Source organism: Anser brachyrhynchus (genome assembly GCF_964034855.1).
Source record: "Anser brachyrhynchus genome assembly, chromosome: 4".
Lineage (NCBI taxonomy): Eukaryota > Metazoa > Chordata > Aves > Anseriformes > Anatidae > Anser > Anser brachyrhynchus.
Window position 1 is genome coordinate 63518337 of NC_137698.1, and position 22045 is coordinate 63540381.

The following is a 22045-nucleotide window of genomic DNA, read 5'->3' on the forward strand; positions in this document are numbered from 1 at the left end:
CACTCCTCCCTTTCCTCACATATGGACATATGGTCACCCACTCCATTTTGGGGGGGAAGAGAGGGGGGGCATTTTTATTCATCGCATGTCAACAGAGTGAAATTTCTACTGCTCCCCAGCTTAACACAATGTTCAGAAGGCGAAGTGCCTCCAGCACAGACACCCTGAGGGTGAGGGACAGCCCTGCTGGGGACCCCCTCCTCAGTTCCCCCCCCCCCTTCTGGGGCCTGGCTGTGCTCCCCGCCTCACACCACCGCGCCACCACCACTGCGCACGCGCGCCGCCCACCCCGAGCAGCGGCGGCGGCGGCGGGGCGGTGGCGGCGGTCACGTGGCACCGGGCCGCTCCCGCCTTCCCCCCCCCCCCTCCCCACGCATGCGCGTTGCGGGGGGTGTCGCCGCCGCCGCCGTTAGCGCCGCCGGTGCCGGCGGGGCTCTATGGGGAGAACATGGCTCCCTTCCCCGAGGAGGTGGACGTCTTCTCGGCGCCGCACTGGCGGATGAAGCAGCTCGTCGGGCTCTACTGCGACAAGGTAACGGCGGCGGGCGGGCGGGGCCGGCCTCTGCCCCGCTCCCCGGAGGGGTTTTGGAGAGTGCGCAGCTGTCAGCGCGCCCCCTCCCCTCAGCGCCCCCGGCCCCGGGACCCCCCTCCCCTCCCCTCCCCGCCCCGTCACGGGGGGGGCGTGCGCGCCCTCGGCGGCTCCGGGTGCCCCGGGGAGGGCCGGGGGGTGTTGGTGGAGGTTTGGGGTGGAAAGAGTTTTACCCCGGATTTGTCGCTTTTTATGCGCTTCGTGCTCAGTAGCGCAGGCTGGGGGGTTCCTGTAGGGCGAAGCTGGCTGCTGTGAGGAGCTGGGGGTGTTCGGTCTGGGGAGGAGGAGGCTGAGGGGGGACCTTACTGCGCCCTGCAGCTACCTGAAGGGAAGGTGTGGGGAGCTGGGGGTCGGCCCTTCTCTCAGGTACCCGGTGATAGGACCAGAGGGAACGGCCTCAAGTTGCGCCAGGGGAGGCTCAGGTTGGAAATGAGGAGACATTTCTTCTCAGAAAGAGCAGTCAGGCACTGGGACGGGTTGCCCGGGGAGGTGGTGGAGTCACCGTCCCTGGGGGTGTTCAAGGAAAGGTTGGATGTGGTGCTTAGGGACATGGTTTAGTGGGTGACGTTGGTGGTAGGGGGATGGTTGCACCAGGTGATCTAGAAGGTCTTTTCCAACCCTAACAATTCTATGAAGGGCTCCAGGCAAATACTTCAGAGCCAGCACCCCGAGAAAAGAAGTAGTGCCTCCCATCTGTGAGCGTAAGTGGCTGTTTGCACACTCAGGTGGGCTAGCAGGCGCTTAAAAAGGAGGCAGGAGTTAGAGGAGGGGCAGTGCAGCAGCTTCCAGCTGCAGGCAGGACAGGGGAGTCCTCCTTTCCCTTCCCCGTGCCCCCCTGTCCTGCCCCGGGGCTCGGCAGGCCCCGCTGCGGGCCTGTTCCGGTCGCTAACTCTGAGTGTTTGTGGTCAGGGTTGTTTTGTTGGTTTTAATCTGTGGCTGCACAGAAGTTTGTGATATCTTAACAGAGGGGACTTCACACGAAGCGACCACATGGGACTTCTCTCCCCTTGCCCCCTGCTGCAGTATTGAGCATGGCGTTCGCAGTTGCTGAACAGGGTTTGCTTGAAGCACCAGAGACTGTAGTCATTCGCTGATACTCCTGGATTTCTGATCCCTAGAGAGGCATGGCTGTTACTTTGAACCTCCCACAAAGTTTTGATCAAATTTACTGTGACTTGCTGAAAGTAAAACTACCTGGGCAGGAATTTTTGCTTTCTTAAATATTGGCAAATTTGATTAAAACTACCCAGCCTGCAATGAACATAATCTCTCATCTTCCTAATATTTTTTTTTAATGCACAGGAGTCTGCTTGTTTCCTTCTTCTTTTGAAGAAGTGTAGCCGTGGGGATTTATGTGTCTATGTATATTTTTGAAGTGTTCGATCTTGCATCCTTTAACCCCGTTTCAGAGCTTGAAGGCTGTGCCTGTGACCCATGTATTTGGGTAACACTAGCTTTGCATCAGAAAAAAATCTGTGATCTGTTTGACTTCCCTCGTGTGATTGAGATGATGTAATTAGATGAGACATTAGTTCTGCTTACATGTCAATTACAATCTGTAAAGCCATGCACTGCGTACATTTAGTTTGCCCTTGAGTGGTCTTTAATTTTGTGAATTATATATTACCTACCCTTCCTCATGTGCCCTGTGTGGTGTTACATAGTTGCTGTCAGGTTAGTTCCTCAGTGTAGTAAATGCCCCCAAATGTTAGTGAGGGTGAGATGGGTGCTTCTGTGCTTTTCAGGTCATCAGCTGTAAGGTTATTGACGGCTGGAGTAAGCAGGTACTTAAATACTAGGTGAGGACTGAGAGCTGTAGCTTATTTTGTTCTTCCAGAACTTGGTGTGAGGCAGGACAGGGAATCAGACATGTTAGAAGTTTGATGTGTCTCTAAAAGTTATCCTTGTCTCTTAACTGTTGCTAGCAATGATTTCTTCCTGCTTTTGCTGCATTCTTAAATAGCATTTCAGCTGCATTGAACACAGCGCCCGGGACTTGCGTAGTAAGAATAACCAAAATTCTGTTTTGTAAGGAAACCCACAAAGCTCTCGCGTCTGTCACATGGTCTGGTAAGTCCTCGGGGAAGTACGCCCCTACAGGGAGAGGAGCGCTAGGGTAACAGTCCCTACAGCGAAAATGGTTTTCATAACGCCTGACATCATCTTTGCTACAAATAGAGCTGGTAGTGTTTGCCTATCTCTAGTCAACTGCTCTTCGTTGTCAGGAAGGTATTTACAAATCGTAGCCACGTCCCCCGTCTGAGTTACCTGCTTTCTGGACTAAGCAAACCGAGGCACCCAACCATACGCGGGGCTCACGCCGGCTGCACCTCAGTGTACTTGTTGCTTTTGTCAGCTCTCCTCGCTGCTCCCCGTGACACTGCAAGCTATCTGGCTGCTGCTGAGGCTGTGCCTCCCTTGCTCCCGTCGGCGCTTAGTGACTCACAAAGGCTCTAAGCTGGCAGAAAACATTTTTTCTTTTTTTTTTTTTAAGCGGGGTAATTTTTCTGCTGATGTTGTGTTGCCAGTAAGAGCTTGTCAGATGAGCACTGAAGCCAACGCAAGGCAGAGGGTGGGACCGTGGCAGCCAGCAGCTAGATTGGCTTGAGCTACTGGGAAACCTCAGCCTAATTACGTCTACTTTTGCCTGAAATCTGTTGTGCAAAACGAGTCGCTGCTGGTGTTGAGGAGAGCTGATGCACGTTGGATATGGTGCTCTGCAGTCTTTTTTAATAGCCACATACTCGCTTTGGGCTTCCCTGTGCCTATCTGAGGACTCTCAGATCCATGGCAGTTTGTAGTTATCCCCATCAGCGTGGTGGTGTCCAGCAGAGACCATTTCTGTGGCTGCATGATGACCTTGGGGATGCACCGCTTGCAGATCGTGTTTTTAGTAGCTTTCCACCTTTCCATGCTGTGGCCAAAAGTATCTTGTCTGTCACGAGGCAGCAGAGATCGCTGCCGATTATGTGTTAAAAATCCCATTCTGCTTTAGCTGTAAACATCGGTAGCTGTTTTCAGAGCTCTGCTGCCAGGTGCTTGAGCTGCCGTGTGGTTTCCTGTACGCTGTGTTAGTTTGCTGAAACACTGTAAAGCAAAACAAGATGAGAAAAATAGAGAAATCATGGCCTGTAACGCGTAACGTATCATCTTCCTCCTAAGAAGATTGGTTATCATACCAAAAGGAAATGAGATTCCTTTTTGAACAAGAATCTGGTTGTTACTTCAAGTTCTGGGCTACTGAAATAGCGACTGGTCTAGATGCACACCTGGAATACAATTTTGGCTGAGCCTACCCCAGAAGAGACACCTGGTATCGCTGGATGGGATTCCAAACTGTTGTCTCGTGGTGGTTTTGCAGCTGAAGAATGTGTTTTCTAAGCAGAGGGTTATGTTCAGGCTTTCCTGAGATGAACCTGAGAAATTGCCCAGCAAACTCAGGCTGTATTAGCAAAAGGAAGCGTAGTCATGGCCTGAATGCTGTAATGCTGTGTCGCTGATGGGTAACTTGCTCTGAAATCTTTCTCACTGCCTCACAAAATTAGCGCGAGATTCAATACGGTGAGCAAATGGATGTGACAGCTAGCTGCTTCGGGAAGGGTTAATTACTGCTTGTCTGGCCCCTTGATGAGCAGCGAGTTCACCCAAGCGAAAGGCAGTTCGGTGAAACTGGCTCGCTAAGAGGTCAGACGAGCTCCAGAGCCAGGTTGGCGGTGTGGGAGGAGGGAACAGGGCTAGCCCTTGCAGGAGTAAACATCTGCTCCAGCGGCTCCGCTGCGTTGTGCAACCGTTGGGTGTTGGAGCAAACACGTCTAGGGTTTTTCCTAGGCTTGCCTGACTTCGGTCTTCTGTGATCTCCCCTTTCTGCAGAAAATCTCAGCCGTTACTTCTAATGGTTCAGTAATTACTTTGGCTAGTTCTTCAGGAAAATTTGGGTCAATTTTGTCGTGTTCTGCTGACTGGAATACATTGAACTTGCATAAAGATTTAACTAGTCTTTTTGTTTTCTAGCCTACGTTTCTGACCGTTTCTTAAGACAATATTTATATTTACAGCAACTAACTTTTAACTTCCTTATGAAGACTAAAGCTGAGATGACAATTTTTGTGTTGTCATCTTTCTGCCTTTCCTGTTAAATCGTATATTTAAGTGTATAGATAGTATATATTTTTTTTTTTAATCTGTCTATATTGACGTTTTTGCTGTTTTCTTTTTTTGGTGTGTCCTCTGTTACTTGTGAATGAGTCCTCCTTATTTATATTGTAAATCCTATTCTGTTACCAGCGGTGTTACGTTCTTGGTTGGTTTTGTAGGATTCTTTTCTAAATGTCCACATAGCTAAAAATTCCTCTCTCCATTTCCTAATAATTGTCCCTTTTGATAACTCAAGTTTCTTTCACCTTTATGTCTGTTTCAGTAGCTTTCTGCTGTGCTTCAGTCATTTCTCTACTTTGCAAGTTTGGGGCTCTGCTGAAGGGAACAAACAGTTTTTAAATGTTAGATTTGTGATGTTCTTACAGTAAGAATATTACAGATCAACCATTTGGGGAGAGAAAAACACTCCTGGATTAAGTTGAATTGATGTTGTAAAGCATTGATCAGGGAATTAGGTGACCACACAAGACTGCGCTTTTTATGGCAGCAGGGGACTGAAACATTAAACAATTACCATTTTGACTTTCCGTTTCAAAGCCAGAAGTATTTTCTGCCCGATATCCCTAAGAACAGAATGACTGTTCCATGAAGATAAGTCTGTTTCTAATAAAATAATAAAATAATTAGTAAAGCTTTCGTTTTTTTCTGAAACCCTGAAAAGGGATTTGGGTACATTGAAGAAGCGGTGAGAAATGAATGGCAATTAGTGTGTGTTGATTTAGATATTCGTAATATTTAGTTATTACCAATTAACATTGTGATGCATTGGGAACCTGCTTTCATTCTTACCTAGATTTAGAATAAGTAAATGGCTAATTAGGATGGTCAGGGTTAATAGGTTGCAAATGGTCAGCTAGCTGGGCCTTGCAGGCAGGTGGAAGGGAATTAAGCCTCCATGTTGGTGTCCAGAGTTGTGTGAAAAATTTGCTGTCCGTGCCTTGAACTATTTTATCAGACTCCCCCAGCCCTCTTTCCATCTTGTCTGTTAGATGCTGAATAGTTCGGTAACTTCTTGCTGTGCCTACTGGGAAATAACAGCCTCGTTCTAATTCTTCATGCAGAAGAACATTTTGAAGATGAATCTGAAAATGACAATATGTTTTAAGTAACTGCTTTTAAAGCAAATGCATTTTAAGTAAAGTGCCAAAGGAGATTTAAATGAGGGACATCTGTGTTTGGAGTTTGAGTCTTTTCAGACCTGCATAATTTTACTCCTATTTTAGATCCTGCTGCTTCATCAAGCTCTTCTATCTCTATTATTCCTCTAGTGAAAAGTTTTTTTTCTTACTTCTTGGATGCTTCTCCCCTTTATCTCTCTCTTTCGCTATCATAAGCTATCCCCAGATGTTTTCTTATGCCAGACACAGCAGCAGGTTTTTTCCCTGGGTAATTGCTCAGCACCTATTTTTGCCCTCAAATTGTAAAAGAAAGTTTTCTGTTCACCCTTCGTGTGTAGCTCTGATCTTTTGTCCTTTGTTCCAGCCTGCTGTGGAGAGCAGTAACAACTCACCTCTGCCCTTCTCTGTTTTAAGCAACAACAATTTATTCCTTTTCTATTCTGTGGCATCAAAAAAAAAAACAACCAACAAAACAAAAAAACACCTAACCAAAAAAAAAAAAAAAACGCAGAAAACCCCAAACTGATGCCTTAAAAAAGCTAGGAAATGTAATTAGCATGTACTGGCGTTCATACAGGTGGCATGCACTTACCTGAGGGTATGCTTTATAATTTCTGAAATAGTTGATTAAATATAATGTAAGCTGTAATTCTTCAGAGAGTGGTGGCTCTCCTTGTTTTTGCAGTGCATGCCTAAAGTGAATTTTTTTTTTCAGTGCCAATGTTCGATTGTGTTAGGGAATTGCAGTGAGGCTGGTGCAGAGAAGCAAAGGTATTTTTGCTGTGCCTGTGGTTTGAGTTACTGCAGCGAGGGCATGGAGGGGGGAGCCGTGAGGCTAGCTTTGTTTCACCCTTGGGACTTCAGGTGCTTCCAGACAGACGGACAAAAGACCATGGCTTAGGAGGAATCTACCGGTGAGAGAATACAAAAAAAGAAAAATCTTGTAAGGAATATTAAAAGTGCATGAGAAATGCTGCTACACAACTGAATAACATCACTGCAAGTGTTCATTCTACTTTCATATGAGGCCCATGTGTTTCATATCTTCACTAGACTTTTCTTTGGTGTTTCTTTGGGTTCATCTCTGCAACCATGATGAACACCTGGATCTCTTCATGCCTGGTAGAGTTCTTCTTGCGGAAACCGCGTGGTGGAGAAGGCTCGGACGATCTTAGCTCTGCTTTCCTGGCCGTGTGCTCTGCTTGAGTCCCTGAGGAGGTCTGACACTCGTAGCAGCTGCCTCATTGAAAATTCTGGTGCAGTGCTGCGCAGTTACTGAGGTCTTTGTGAAAAGTCCTTCATGAGCCCAAAACTTTCTTATAGGTATTCAGTGGCAGAAATTGATTGCGTTTGTAGCATGAGAGAGAGATGGAAGACCTCAATAAAAATGAAAATATTTCAGTTTATTTTTTAGGTCCACTATTCTGTCATGCTTGGCATTTATCAGCTTGACCACAGTCTTTCAAAATACAGAGTACGAGACTTTACCTGCACCGTTGCTGGTGCTCTTGGAGGGGAAAATTACCCTTAAAAATACCCTTAATCTTTGTGTCAATGCAGTGGGTCCCCCAAACGCTATTTCAAGATTTTGTTTTGTTTCAGCCACAAAACTATTGATGAGATTGTATAGAGGACAGGATTACCCAGAAAACAAGTTAGGAGCTTTTGAAAGTTTTAAATTTCTTCATGAGTCCCTCCATGGGCTGGGCAGGTCCTGTCCTGCCTTACTAATTACTCTTAATTTGGGTAGACCCACAGCTGAGAAAGCACCCAGAGTTTAAAAAACAACAACAAAACCTGTATGAGTCTTCTGATTTAAGGCTTTATACATCTGAAAAGCTGGATTGTGAAGTAGCTGAACTCCTTGTGGTCTCAGACAGACGTTGATGTACCTGGATGTCACTGCAGGCTGTCGCTCAGCCTAGTGCCCCGACCAGGTGAGAGAGGAACCTGCTGCAGAGGCACCATGCGCTTCTTCGTGCATCGGTAAAGTGATCTGGTTCGTCCTGCAGCTGCGTAATTGCTGGAGCACATTCCAGGGAAAGGGTAGGAAGGAAGGTGCAGCTGGAAGCAGGGGCATGGCTGCTGCTTCTGGGTGTTTCTTTCTCCATCTCACTCCGTAATTTACGGTGGATGAAGTATAACCTGAAAGCACGTGCTCTTGGTATTGATACAGGCACACCTTGTTCTGGTCTTTGACCCTTCATTTTCTTCCTCATAAAACAGAGATAATGTCTCCGCAGAGTCCAAGTTTCTGTCCTCTCAGTTTTAGTGCTATTGCCTATGTGAAATGGTAATACCTAAAAATGCGTGAGTGAAAACTTGTGGCTGACTGGTAATGCTGTGTTGCTTTCCTCTCCGGTCCCCCCAGTACTTTTCTGTTTTAAAAATGTCAGCTTTTAAATCAGTGGTCTGCCTGCTGAACAATGAAAAATATTTTAGTATGTTTAGTGAGTTTTTAAATCTGATTTAACGAGTGGTAGAAATGTGGTCTGCTTTGATCATCAGGAATATTTACAATTTCGGTATTTCAACTCCAGTGCCAATCAGCTGCTTGTATAAGTCTTAAGCACAGTGATTATACATGGAAATAAAAATATACGGTAATGAGCTATCGAAAATGTTACTTGTGGTGATGCATGAGAAAGGAAAAAAAAAAAAACAAACAAAAACAAACAAACAAAAAAAACTTTAAGTTATTTTCTTGTTGTTGTTCCTGACTGAATTCTTAGGGTTAAAGGTTGTTGAGGAGTTCTGGGTACTGATGGGGAAAGCCTTTGTATGAAATAGTGTTTGGTGAACTTTTTGCTTTATTCTTAGTAATTCTACCTTAAAGGTGTAAAACCTTTGGGCAGAGTGGAAAGGCAATTTGCCCTTTCCTGTTCTTTCTTCAGGTTTTTTATTTTCCAGCCTGTAGTTGGGAATATAGCAAGATACTCATAACCTGAAAAGTTTGCACAGAATATAGGCTTTGCTTATTGTGGTGCTAGTCTGGTAAGAGCAGCATACTTCTTACTTGTTCCTGTTTGCTGCTTTCCTCCTTACCTGTTGATTGTGTGCTTGGATATTTTTAAGGAAGAAGCAAACCTCTGCTTATTCAACATATTTTTGGCACAGACACTAGGAAATAACTGTTTGAGCTAACTCACAGTAAACTCACTTGCCAGAAATGTGAATTTCCTTCTTATAGGAAGACATCTTTGTGATCTTTATTGGTAAATATGTAGAATGCTTGCAGGAGGAAACTAAATATGGTGTTTTGTTCAATGTTACTGTGCAATTGGAGTGGTTTTATTGGAGTGGCTTATTTATTCACACGAGATGACAGCTTACAGTAAGGGAGGGTGTTTGTTTGCTGTGTCTCTGTACGTTTGTCCTGAGTATGTTAGTGGCTCTGTGGGACAGGGAGTCGGGCCCTCACCTAAAATGGGTGCCTGAGGTACAAGGATCTCTACCATGTGTAGCGATTCTTTGAGTAATTCGAGGTTTAAAAAATTAGGTCCATTTAAGTGATTGCGTAATTCAACATTACTGTCTTTTCCTGCAAAGGGAGGATGGAGTTGCCTGGTCTTGAGTCGATGGCAGAAAACTTTACGTTCTACTTTGTCATAATCTTAATACACATCTTTTTTAGCATCGCTGGAAAGCCTGCGTTTCTGATTTTTTTTTATTTGTCATCATTTTAAGTATCTTATATTGTAAAGGTGTAAGTTGACAATTTAGGTACAAAGAGCTTTAGAGGAGAACAGCGCTCTTACGTTAGTGTGTCTGTCTCCTTGCTGTGCTGTGATTTGGAACAGATTTGGGCTGTTTTGCAACCTCCTGCTTCCCCTCACTGCTGGCACTGCAGCTGCCCTTGAATTACTGATGCATTTTCCACAGTATTCATGAAACAGAGGTGATAACTTGACAGATCTCTTTTTAGGAGCTTGAAATTAAAAATCAAGTTTGCATTCAGTTTTTACAGCTGCTGGCCGCTTGTGCACTTAGATCAGAGGTCCCTGAGCTGTACCAGAGGTGGCAGTAACTGGCACTGCACCTTGGCCCGGTGCTCCGGCTGGTGGCTGTCTCCTGGGGCTCCAGGACAAGGCCTCAGGAGGCACAGGGAATTTCTCTTTGGTGTTTGTGATGCTGCTCCTGAGCTAGCTTGTATTGCAAACCCCTTACCAGACGTGCTGTTGGCTCAGTCTAAGACTTGCAAACGTGGACTTGTTTAAACGTGGTGTCTTCAGAAGGACAGCAAGCTCCCAGATACCCCTAATACCTGCAGCAGTGCTAATCAGTTTAGTGGTGCAAGTCAGCTCAGGGATCTCACACGTACTGTGCTTCGTATCTTTAACCAGTCGGCAAATATAATACAGTCCATGTCCTCCACCCTGCCACTCTTAGGATTGTCTACCTGAGCCTGGGGAGGCAGTTTCCTTCTTGCACTGCACAACTTCTGTGCTAGTTTTCCCTTGCCTAGAGCTGGCGAAAAGCGGGCCTTGGGGAGGAGCAGCTGCCCTCTGCTAACGCTCTTGGTGCTCGTCCTAAGACTTCATCAGGCCTGGTAATGAAATTGCAGATCTGACCGAGTGACTTTGTTGCTAGGCTACCTGGCCTCTGAAAAGCCAGCTTTCTTCAGCTTCAGCTGACCTTTTTAATGTACCAGTTGCTGATTCAAGTACGGTCATTAAGCTTTTGACATCCTCTCCATAGTTCTTAATCTCTTGGCTATCTGCTGGAAGCCCCAGTAGCAGAGAGGAGCAGAGTATGCGGGTATTTCACGTTCCAGTGGCTTCTCTAACAAGGCACTTACGATAGGAACTCTTAAATTGAATGCACAATTGGATTCCTCGCTTGTTCCAAGTTTGCTGATGACGGTAAATAGGTACAACAGAAGTATTTGTGTTGAAAACGTTTGAGTCAGGAGTAAGAGAAAATACTATTCTGTATCAGAACCAAATCTGTGGGTTTTTTTTTTCCTGTACCCACCAGCAAAATACATTTCTCTCTAACCCTCCTGCTGCACACTTCATCAGTCTCGTCTCAGTTTTTATGTCAGTCAAACAGCTAAGCTTTTGGGAACGAGTAAGATTAGTGGGGAAGAGGGTGCTTGGGACTGACTGCAGGTGTTGCGCATCCTTAACGGGGGCTGAGTGAACACTTTTGAGACAGTCCTTGGTGAAGAGAGATGCTAGATCAGAAAGCAAGCTGCACCATCGCCGAAGTCGGAGTGGCAAATGGCTGAAGGTGAGGAGTGTATCCAGACACAGCATCATGAACGAAGAGAAGTCGATCCTGACCTGTCGGTAGCTGGTCTAAAAGATACTGAAAAAAATTTAATTTTACCCTATTTCTGCTCTCAGCTGAGGCTAAGTCAGTGTGTTTCCCTAATGGCAGTCGCTTTGCTCGTGTGCAAGTAGAGCATGCCATGACTGCCAGGGAATTGTGTAAGCCCCTGGCGGGTGTCCAGCTTTCCCTGCCACCGCTGTGGCTGCCCGGAGGTGACGCTGCGCTGTCAGGACGGGTCAGTGCCTTCGTTCAGTCCGTTTTTTAAGTGATTGGCATTTTGGGAGTCGCAGCTCATGGTTAGCATTGAGCTATGCAGGTAGTAAATGAAAGTATGTATCTGTTTCCCATTTCCAACAAAAAACGTAGTTTGGGGATTTTTTTTGGTGACCAAAACACTTCTGAAGTATTTCAGTGGCTTGTTTTCTGAATTTAATTAAAATATTTTTACTTGTAGAATGCTTGTTCTTGTGTACCGCTGTGGGCTGCGGTTCTTGAAGCCACACACAATAAGACATAAGAATGGAAAAATACCATTTTTTTTTTTAACATTCACCAAAGGAAAACACAGTTTGAAAATGCTGTTTATGATGACCGTGTCTGCATGTATGTATGTAAAAATGTGTTACCAGGTAACTTAGGTCTTTGTGCTATCTTGATCTGTCAGCTCTCAGTCCATGGGAAACCTTTTCAAACAGTTTACGCAGTTTGTGTACGCTGGCTAAAACTCAGTCCTCCTTGTGGGCCGTACGTAAGGTGAGCTCCAGGGCTGCTGATAACAGCTTTATCAGCGAGCACCTGCACACAGACCTCGGGAAGTGGCTGGACCTTTTGGTTAGCTGCCAGGCTGGGGAGGTTGCCTTGATTTCTACCCGGAAATCTTCCTACATCTGTGTATTTCAGGGTTTCCCAAGGTTGGTTTATGTTCCTTCGATACAGCTCTGACTTTACTGGCTTCTAAAACTAATGCTATAATAACATCGCTCTTTCGAGGAAAATCTTTCTTTTTTAAAAGTTACCCTGCTACTTAACTGCTGTCTTCAGCTCTCTGCATCCATGTGGAATGAGAGGGTTGCCTTCAGCATTTGCCTGGTTAAATGTAATCTCCTTTTTGGCAATTAGAAACTCTTCTCAAAGTGTACATTATTGCATACATTAGGCCTTGTGAAACTTCTGCAGTTATCTTGTAATTAGATCCTTGAAATGTTTCTGAAGTTTATAGCTTCATTTTTTTTCAGAGCCTGTAGTGGGAAGTACAGTTACGTAGCTGCTGTTGGAAATCAAAGAATTGCGCATTGAAATCCCTTAGTTTACTTAACCTTATTCACAAAGCACAACATGGTAGTAAAACTGTTTGGGTAGCTTACTTTGGGAGTTAAGGATTGACCATGGATGGTTTACTGTTTTAATGAACTGTAGGAGGAAACCTATATGTGAAACAGCCGTGCATGATGAGTTTTTGAAAGTTTTTTTTAAAAACAAGTTCGAGGGTTTTGCATGAAACTTTTGTCAGTTCTTGTTAAAAAAATAAAAATCAAATGGCAAGTCAGCCATAAAGGTTAAAATAGTTATAAATTCTCTAAATAATTCTAAAAGTCATATTAATATGTGGGTGTTAGAAATCTTTGCTAATCTATCCTATTCAAGTGCCAATATTAATTCTGCCTGTGTCTGGAAGAAGTAGTCTTGAATTATATTCTGTTGCAACAATTAGCTAAATTATGGGGAAGTTTTTGTTAAAAAAAAAAAAACGGTGTGTTCCTATGTATGTACTTGAATATGTGATCTTAATCTCCTGTGCTTGAAGATTGGAAGCTTCAAGAGCATTAATTACCCTAATTCTTGATATCTTTGAAGTGAGTTGCTTGAACTGAACACTCAAATCTCATTTTTGCCAGTTTTCTTTATAACAGAAGGTTTTCAGCTTTTATGTTGAAAGTAGTGGGAGCAATGAATAACAGGATGTAATACCTGTTCTAATGGTTTAACTTGACCTTGGTGTGTTCTTCTTCGTCGATTTTTATGAGCTTTTCTTTCTCTTAGCTGTCCAAGACCAACTTCTCCAACAACAATGACTTCCGGGCTCTTCTGCAGTCCCTCTATGCCACGTTCAAGGAATTCAAAATGCATGAGCAGATTGAAAATGAGTGTATCATTGGCTTACTTCAGCAACGGAGCCGGACAGTGTACAACGTGCACTCGGACAACAAACTCTCTGAGATGCTTAGCCTGTTTGAGAAAGGGTTAAAGAATGTAAAGGTAAGCAGACTCTAAAAGGATTTGTCCTAAGGAAAATGTGCTGTGATTGCATGTTAGCTTGTCTCAACCTTTATTAATTTTCTCCACAAATAAATTAGGACGAAATGAAACACTTCTTATTTCTTGATACAGTAGTGAAAATTTTCAACTTGCTAACTTAGATTCTTTTGCCATTCACTGCAGTTACTATACCTCTAGTAAAAACTCTTTTCAGGGATCTATTTTGTGACATAGAGAAGTCCATCACTGCATAACTGGAGATATTTTGGAGATGACAATGTGAGAGTTTCAAATATGACTGCTCTGCTAATTGGTGCAACAGTGACTAGAAACTCTAGTTTTTATTATCTTGTTGGGAAAGCCCGAGTATTTTTTCTGGGGGGCACATAGAACTGTATTATTGTCACAAGTGGAGATCATTACAGGATCTAGGCAAAAAAAAAAAAAGTGCATTGTCTTATTCTATTAGCAAGTAGTGCACTCCTTCCAGTAATCTGTTGCTCGGTAATGCTGCTGGAGTTCCAGTCCTTGAGTAACTCCACATGTTCCTTCTCCAGCTGGCTTTTTCATGTTGGATTCTGCTGGAGAGGAATTCATCTTGATTATGCTGTGTCATTTCTCTGGGGTACACAGTTCAACTCCCCCTTCCTTAGCTCTAAGAGTGGTAGTCTCCATTAATAATTTGACATTTAGAAACGTATAGATGTTCTGTATTTTCAGTAAGAAAAATAGTAAAATGTAATCAATCAACAGCATATTTGATATCTAGAGTGGTTTTTGAACTGGAATCTTGCACATAATTTTTTCCTGTGAATATCAAACCTTAAAATTTGTTTTGTTTCCGTTAATGAATTGGAACGTGAAGGAATGTGAAGGAGAGAGAAAGTGAACATTTAGATTTGTGTTATAGCCTCTATAATAGGGTGTTAGTGTTATTCTGTTGCTTATATTGACTTCTTATATGGAAAAAAAGACTTTTTCTAACTTCCTTTAGATATGTTAATTGTTTAACTTCTTTTTTTGTGATTAGTTTGATTTAAACTGATAGCTTAGGGTTTTCCTATAATAGGGTTTCTTAATGTTGTAGAAGCTTGAAAAGAAAAACTTACAACATTTACTGTAAGAACTATGAGGAACTTCTGTATGTTGCAATTATGGGACAGGCTAAAGAACCAACTTATTGCTGGCACAAAGAACTAGCTAATAAATTGATAGATGAGTTTGGAGGAAATTTAATATTAAAGTCACGTCTCTATTTTGAAGTTCTTTCCACTTCAAAAGTAAATACATATATTTTATATAGAAAACACATAGGACTATAATTTGTGATTATAATTTTGAAACTTAATTGTAGAGTAACTAATGTAAAATATATGCAGTTAGAAGATGAAATGGAATTACTATATCCTGGAAGGATTCTTGGGCAAAATATGCAAATATTTAGATTAGTCTATAACTACTTTGAACTTTGGGTTAGACTGTAGACTGGTAGGCTTCAGGTCTTTGCTCTAAAGTAAAAATGTGATTAGACAAGCTAACTCATATCTGATAACAAAATAAACTGGAATCTGGCAGGAAGGTAATACTTTGTTCTGTCTAGAAGCAGGTCAATACAGACTGTCAGCTTGTCAAGAAACTTAAAGTTAACACATTCTTACTACTAAATACAGCAAACAGCATCACAGAGCATACTGCATACATGCTCTTTATGTTGAAACACCGGTTTATCTAATAGTTCAACCCCTGAACGGGTGGACAGGATTAGATAACAGTTAAATCTTTTCTTTCTTTTCAGAATGAATATGAACAGCTAAACTATGCGAAACAGCTGAAGGAGAGATTGGAAGCCTTTACCAGGGATTTCCTTCCTCATATGAAAGAGGAAGAGGAGGTAGGTAGTTCTCCTCAAATACTACGCTGATCTTCCTTGTGGTTTGAAATGACTGTGCAGAGACAAAGGACTTAACAGATTGATTTTTTTTTTTTTTTCCCCACAATTCTGTTTTAATTATTATGCTGATTTGCATTCAGGACTGTGGTGTCATTGTTCTGTTCTGTAAATGGTATGTGACACGTTCTAGAACAGTGAATATATTGAAAATTTATGGTGAAATCGTGGCCCTTTTGAAAGTTGGTAACAAGTCCACTGGGGCTGGAATTTGTTTACAGCAGGTATAGCTGCTTAACAGGAAGTTACTTGACACATGGTATGCTATTGCCTCCTTTTGACTGGTGGTGGTGGATTAAAATACTGCTGAAAAGTTGAAATGATTAACATTATATAATTAGAGGGATAATTAAGGTTTGTGTTACATATGTGTAGATGCAATTGTTTTATTACAAATAACCTTTAAGCAAGGGTTTAGTTACGTGAAGTATGCAGAATATCGCAGTAGAGCTCAGGTAAAGAGGAACAGCGTCAGTATAAAGCATGGTATTGTGCTTAACTTGCTTCATGACGTCGTCATACAGATGGTTTAACAGTATAAAACAATCCATTTATAAAACAGAAGATGCAGTATTAAGGTGCCTGGAAATTGTAAAACTATGGGAACGGTAAGTAACAGAAATAGAATGCATTACTGTAAACTTTGGTACCATTATCGTGACTTGCTAGACCTGCACAAATATTAAAAAAAAAAAAAATCCTTTTTCTTTAAAAAGGAGTCTTCAGAATACTGTTTGCTCTTAAACTTATGATATGCGTTGTATAACTTCTAAATGTGAAAGAGTGCAAGTCTAAAAGAAAGTGCAATTGTCGTATGGCCTAGCAAAACTTAAAAGAAGTCCTATAAACCAGTGCTTCATGACTCAAACTGACACTCCCAAACAGCCTCTGACCTATATTTGAAACATAAAGACTAGTACTGCCAGTCTGATGATTTATGGGTATCCGAAAACTGGGAAGCATCTTCTGGAGAGAACAAATCTTCCGAGGTCTAAGAGAAATCTTCCCTCATGTTTTTTCTGCCTTGCCACTTTACCTTCCGTGTGAGTACATTGATAAGTTGTTTAGTTTAGTCACTTCCCTCTTCTGTTGGGGAAAACAGGTAAACAGCATGCCTGAGGCTCTTCAATGACCCATTGGCAAGCACAGGGTTAGAACTTAAAACTGAAATGAACCTAAGGACAGGGCCATCTACGTACGCCATGTTGTGCTTGGGGAGGAATGGAAACAGGAAATTTCTGTCTTGGTAGATCTGTGTCAGCACTGCACTTTCTTTTTTTTGCTTTAGGTTTTTCAGCCAATGTTGATGGAATACTTTACTTACGAAGAACTGAAAGATATTAAGAAGAAAGTAATTGCACAACACTGCTCACAAAAGGAGGCTGCAGAATTCAGAGGTCTTAGTAAGTGGAATCAAGCTGAAGAGCTTCAGAAGGTCTTTAAGTATTCAGTGGATGAGAAGGCAGATCAAGGTGAAGCATTTAATTAAAGTGAAAGCAGTTTTTTCCTAAAAAGCCACACCAGTGGCATATCTACAAGTACAGTACTTTAGTTAAAATAATTTTTGTAAAGTAGAAATTTCTTCAAAACAGTTTTGAAACTTGAAGACTTACTATATCATACAGGCTTTTGGCAAACTTTACTGTATCTGATACTGTTTATCTTTTCTCAGACTTCTTCCCCTTTCCTCCCTCCTGTGATAATACTTGATACAATAAACAGGTAGAAACGATACTTAAATTTTAATTTCATACTTCCGTAAAAATCACATTTTCTGTTTGCAGACTCTGCCTTTAATTGTTGTTTTTCAGGCCTGTTTTGTAAGCTTTTTCTATTGATGGTTTAGTAACGCAGGATAGTTAGTCAACTGGCAATATTTACAGTTAATCTGGGGAATCAGAAAGGAAGGAGCTGTGTTTGTGGAGTTAGTGCAAGGGTATGAATCTGTACAGTGTGTGAGTAGGTCAGATGAAACGTGCATTCTGAAAGTGGGTATTTAATTTGCATTCATCTAACTCTACCTTTCCTGATGAAACTTAGAATAAATGCTACTGAAGTGCACTTAGGCTTGTATTCTGACTGTTGAAACAGCCTGCATCTTCCATGCTTACTGTTGTCACTCTTAACAAATGAAGAAGAGTTAATGTACCAAGGAAGAAGGATTAATGTACCACAAGTGTAATACTGGGGTGAGACTGACAAATAGCTTACTCTTTGGTTTTGATAAGGTGTGGTGCTCTCATCAGAAAAACTTGAAAAACTCTGTTCTGGAACCATTTTTTTGACAAAACTTGACTTTTGAACTACTGAACTGGTCATTTTCTACCCTTCAGGTCAAGCCTTCAGAAAACATTGCTGTTTATGGTGTGAAATACTGTTTGAGTCCGAACAACTGAACAGGACAAAAGTAGTTTTATGGCTTTGCTTGCTATTATGTCTAGCTGGAATTGCAGTTTTGGGACAGTACTAACTCTGCAACAGCTGTGTTCTAGACTTTAGGGGAAGGGGAGTATGTCTTTCGTTTGTTTCTTAGAAAAGGAAGAAAATATCACAGCTGTAGTCTTGTGCAGTTCTAGCAGAATTTTAGTGTGAAATTCCCTGTAGTCTATCTGCAATGACTTGCCAGGTGTCCAGATAAATACATTGATTCATCAGTTGAAACTGTAGTTACACATCTTGGTTTTTGAAGTAGTAACAGATTATGGTAGGGCAAATTATTTTTCTTATGGTCACCTTTGAAGCTTTTCTGCAAAGAAGAGAAACCTGATCGGTGTCTCACAGTAAAGTCTCACATGCTTTGTGTCGTACTAATTTGTGAAATCTGCTATTTCTAAGGACTCCTAAAAAACATTTTGGAAGTATTTTTTTCTCAAGTAATTTGACTATACAAAGTATTGAAAATTCTCTAAAACAGCAAAAAGAAAGAAACAAAAAACCACATCTAACCAAAGCACTAAATACGTTACAGTTCACAGATCTTTAGGTACTGTGGCAATAAAGGAGAGCTATTGGAGATGGTTTCTGCTATTGTCCATTAAAGTATATATTATAGTAGTTGATTTTTAGTGTCTGACCTAATATTCAGTGTCAACTTAATTGCTTATATTTCCAGTTAAAGCTAGAAAAAAAAAAAGACAGCTACAAACAGCTAAGTATAGATTTCTTGCTGTGTCCAAGTCAAGAGGTTGAGTGCTTTCAGTGAGAGTGGGCCCAGCTGGTATACTTTGTGTGTTGATACTATTTATTGGGAATCTGGCAAAGCAGGTATATATATCATGTATGACATAAGGCATATTTTTAAAGCTTTCCAGTTAGGAAAGCAGTATTTGCTATCTTGCTGTGGTAGAGTAGGAGCAGTTTATTTTTGTCTAGGGCTTTCTCGGAGTCTTGTGGGATCAGAGTTGGGGGGGCGGGGGTGAACTAGCCAGTTGGGAAAATGGCAAACAGAAAACTAAGCTTTTTTTGAAGGTGATACTACAGAGGAAGCTTTTTAAAGACAAAACAACACCTATTTTCTTCGTTTCTTTTGTCAAACAATTGTTTAAAACACTTTAATACATTTTTTCATTGATGTAGTCAGAATGTAGTTACACCGTTACTATTTAAAGCTATGAGGATTTACTTCACTTAACACAAACTTTCTATATTTCAGAAACTGAAGTAACAGGGCACACCACAAATATTACTAATCTTCCTCCTGAAGTAATGGTGACCATTTTCAGTTACCTTAACCCCCAAGAGTTATGTCAGTGTAGTCAAGTAAGCACTGAATGGTCACAGTTGGCTAAAACTGGATCTCTTTGGAAACATCTTTATCCTGTTCGCTGGGCCAGAGGTAAGTTAAATTTAATTCTTTCTTTGAAAGCATGTCAATTATAGAATTTGAATCAATAGCAAATAATGTTTTATTAGCTGTTGTGTCATACAATGATCCTGAAAGCTGTGCGTGTTGGAAGGGTTCTACGCTTTTGGCAGGAACTGCCTTGAAACTTGGTTGAATTGAAAAAAAAAAAAACAACCAACAAGCAGCATCAATAAAAAAAAACAGAAACAGCAAGATGGAGGTATGAAGAAACTAAACACTGAGTTGGTCATTACTCATGAATAGCTCTTACATACAAACTGTTTATTAGTTTTACTGAGGTTTGTTGTCTTGTGTTAATGTTAACAAGTGTGCTCACTAGTACCACGTCTTAATTATAGTGTAGGGATTTTGAGTTCTAAATGCTGCTGCTGCTATTTCTGTAATATATTCATATTATTGTGTTACTAGGTAGAAATAAAATACATTTTTGTTAGTTCCTGACTAGTATACTTTCCTTGGGGAGGTTTGCCTGATGACTCACACCAAACTGCAGAGTTGAAGCTCAGAACAACAGAGTTGTAGCACTTCATTGTGACCTATTCTTGCTTTTTGATGTTCAAACTTCAAAGAAACTGCATGTGTTAGTTTTATCATTGGTTCTTTAAATATCTTACCTTGTACTGCAGTAAGGACTAAGAAGTGGTGTGCTCCAGCTTCTGTTCCTCAGACTTGTGTTCTTTAAAATTTTCTATTGAGAAGTGTAACCTTTGCAAAAGCACCTGTTCAAACAGACAAAATACGCTGTATTCTGTAAAGGCCAGTTATGAGAGTCATCGGAGTGTATCTGTAGCTTAAAATACAAATATTTGTCTTTGTCCAGACTTGTGTGAGTATTAAACAATCACTGGAGGGTGGCATTGCAGGCTACACAATTGATGCCGTGCCTGTGGTTGAGATGATTGTGTTTTCTAATAAGCAATATTTTATGTCTTTTAAGATTTTAATAAAGTTAGTTTATAACTTAAATTCTTGACCTAAAAGCTAAGAGCTTTTTTTTCTTTTTGTATCTTTATGGCTTCTAAAGTCTGTACAGGGCAGAGAAGAGTTAAATGTCTTTCTGTTTGGAATTAATTTTTTTGGCTGAATAAATCTAACTTACAATAATAGATTGGTCCCAGAGCTGGAGCAGACGGAGTGGGTATGTGGGGAGGTTTCAGAGTTCAAATTCGTTGAATTTTCTTCTGAAACGTAGTTAACTTTATGCTTACATGCCACACAAAAGAGATAATTGGCATCTGCTTAAATTGGCTTATTCCTGAACCTGGTTTTGGCACAATAGGAAGCCATTCCCATGACGTACTGTCTATACTTACTAATGCAGTCATTTGTGGAGAAGTGCTCTAAACTGGGTGGAAGCTTCTCAAATAGGAATTACTGCCAAGGGGAGGGGGTGTTAAAAAAAAAATAAATAATAATCTACAGAATTGGTTTAATTTTTAACTTTTTTCTCATACAGGGAAGGTTTTTGAGTCTTTCTGTGTATTACGAAGGTGGGATAAAGTAGATGAGAAATGTCACCAAAGCCCTTTCCCTCAGTTCGTTGACAAATAGTTAGGATTTCGTTGTCACTTGTCTGTGTTGCTTGAATAAGAAACTATTTAACAGGGGTTGTTCTTTTTTGTGGGATAATAGGATTTCCCGCTAGTGAGATAGTGGGATAAGCTCTTCCTGCCTTAAGTATATCTGCACTAAGGGAGGCAGCAGACATCCGTATCCCGAGCCCAACACTACAGCGTACCCATAACTTGTGCCTGTGCAGTAGCTTTTGGGGAGAATGGGATTCCCTCCCAGCTAAAACAGAAGAGCTGTCCTGATACTTGTGTTCATCCAGATGTTCTAGAAAACGTTTCTCTTGATTTGAGTCATATAGATTATAATTGGGTTGTACAGCTGTTGTAAGTAGGCTCCTTCTGGGATTTGGGGTTTGTGCTCATGGAGTTGTCATGTGCAGTGACTAAAAATGGGCTAATAAAATACATACTGATTGACTATATGGTTGTGAGTTTCCGAAGGAAAACAGAAATGCCTCAAACCAAATGCTAAACAAGAAGCTTGTGGTTAATTTAGCGACCATAAAGAACCTGAGCACTTACACAGTCCAGGTACTGCATAATCACTTCTGTTGTTTTTGCAATCATTGGTCCCTACTAAGGAAATAAGGACAGAAGGCATGTCTCAGGAATAACATAATAGGCAACGAGCTGTGTAATGGTACTGCAGTTGTTTCAGGAATCTCTAGCTTTAAAACATCACCCAAACATGAGTTATGTCCAGAGTCAGGCCAACCTTAGTTGAGATGAATGCAAAATTTATTATTTTATTTCATATCTTTAGATACTTCACAGTATACTGAGAAGTTATTGCTGTTTTCTGCTCAAATAAAAGTTTGCGCTCATCTCTCTCTCTCGGTGAGTAGGTGATTGGTATAGTGGTCCTGCAGCAGATACTGAGACAGAACCTGATGAGGAATGGGTGAAAAATAGAAAAGATGAAAGTCGTGCTTTCCAGGAATGGGATGAAGATGCTGACATAGATGAATCTGGTAAGTAAATTCTGATTTTGATGAAGTTCTTTTTTTCTACAGATTACATAGCTATAATGAACTCATAAAATGGAGTCTCTTGTATAAAATCAATTTAAACTACTAGTTTTTTGTAGTTGATTCCATGTACATGAAACTAATGACAGATACAGGAACACGTACTTTCTTATCTAGATTAAATGCTTTCTAAGCCAAGTAGATTTACACAGATTTACACAGAAAAGAACTTGAAGTTTTGTCTAGGAACTACTTAGTGTTCCTGAAAGGAGTACATTTTTCCCTGTTTTCATCTCATTGT

The 22045-nt window shown here is 41.4% G+C and overlaps 1 protein-coding gene across 2 annotated transcripts in view; it reads left to right on the forward strand.

Moving 5' to 3' along the window:
• Positions 1-303: 303 nt before the first annotated feature.
• FBXL5 (F-box and leucine rich repeat protein 5) overlaps positions 304-22045 on the forward strand; it is a 35623-nt gene continuing 13881 nt past the window's right edge. For both annotated transcript variants that reach the window (XM_080589954.1, XM_080589953.1), the window contains exons 1-6: positions 304-532; positions 13177-13392; positions 15188-15283; positions 16629-16812; positions 18993-19175; positions 21622-21747. In XM_080589954.1, coding sequence (XP_080446080.1) covers positions 449-532; positions 13177-13392; positions 15188-15283; positions 16629-16812; positions 18993-19175; positions 21622-21747 — 889 coding nt within the window. In that variant the 5' untranslated portion in view covers positions 304-448. The remainder of the gene's footprint in view (positions 533-13176; positions 13393-15187; positions 15284-16628; positions 16813-18992; positions 19176-21621; positions 21748-22045) is intronic.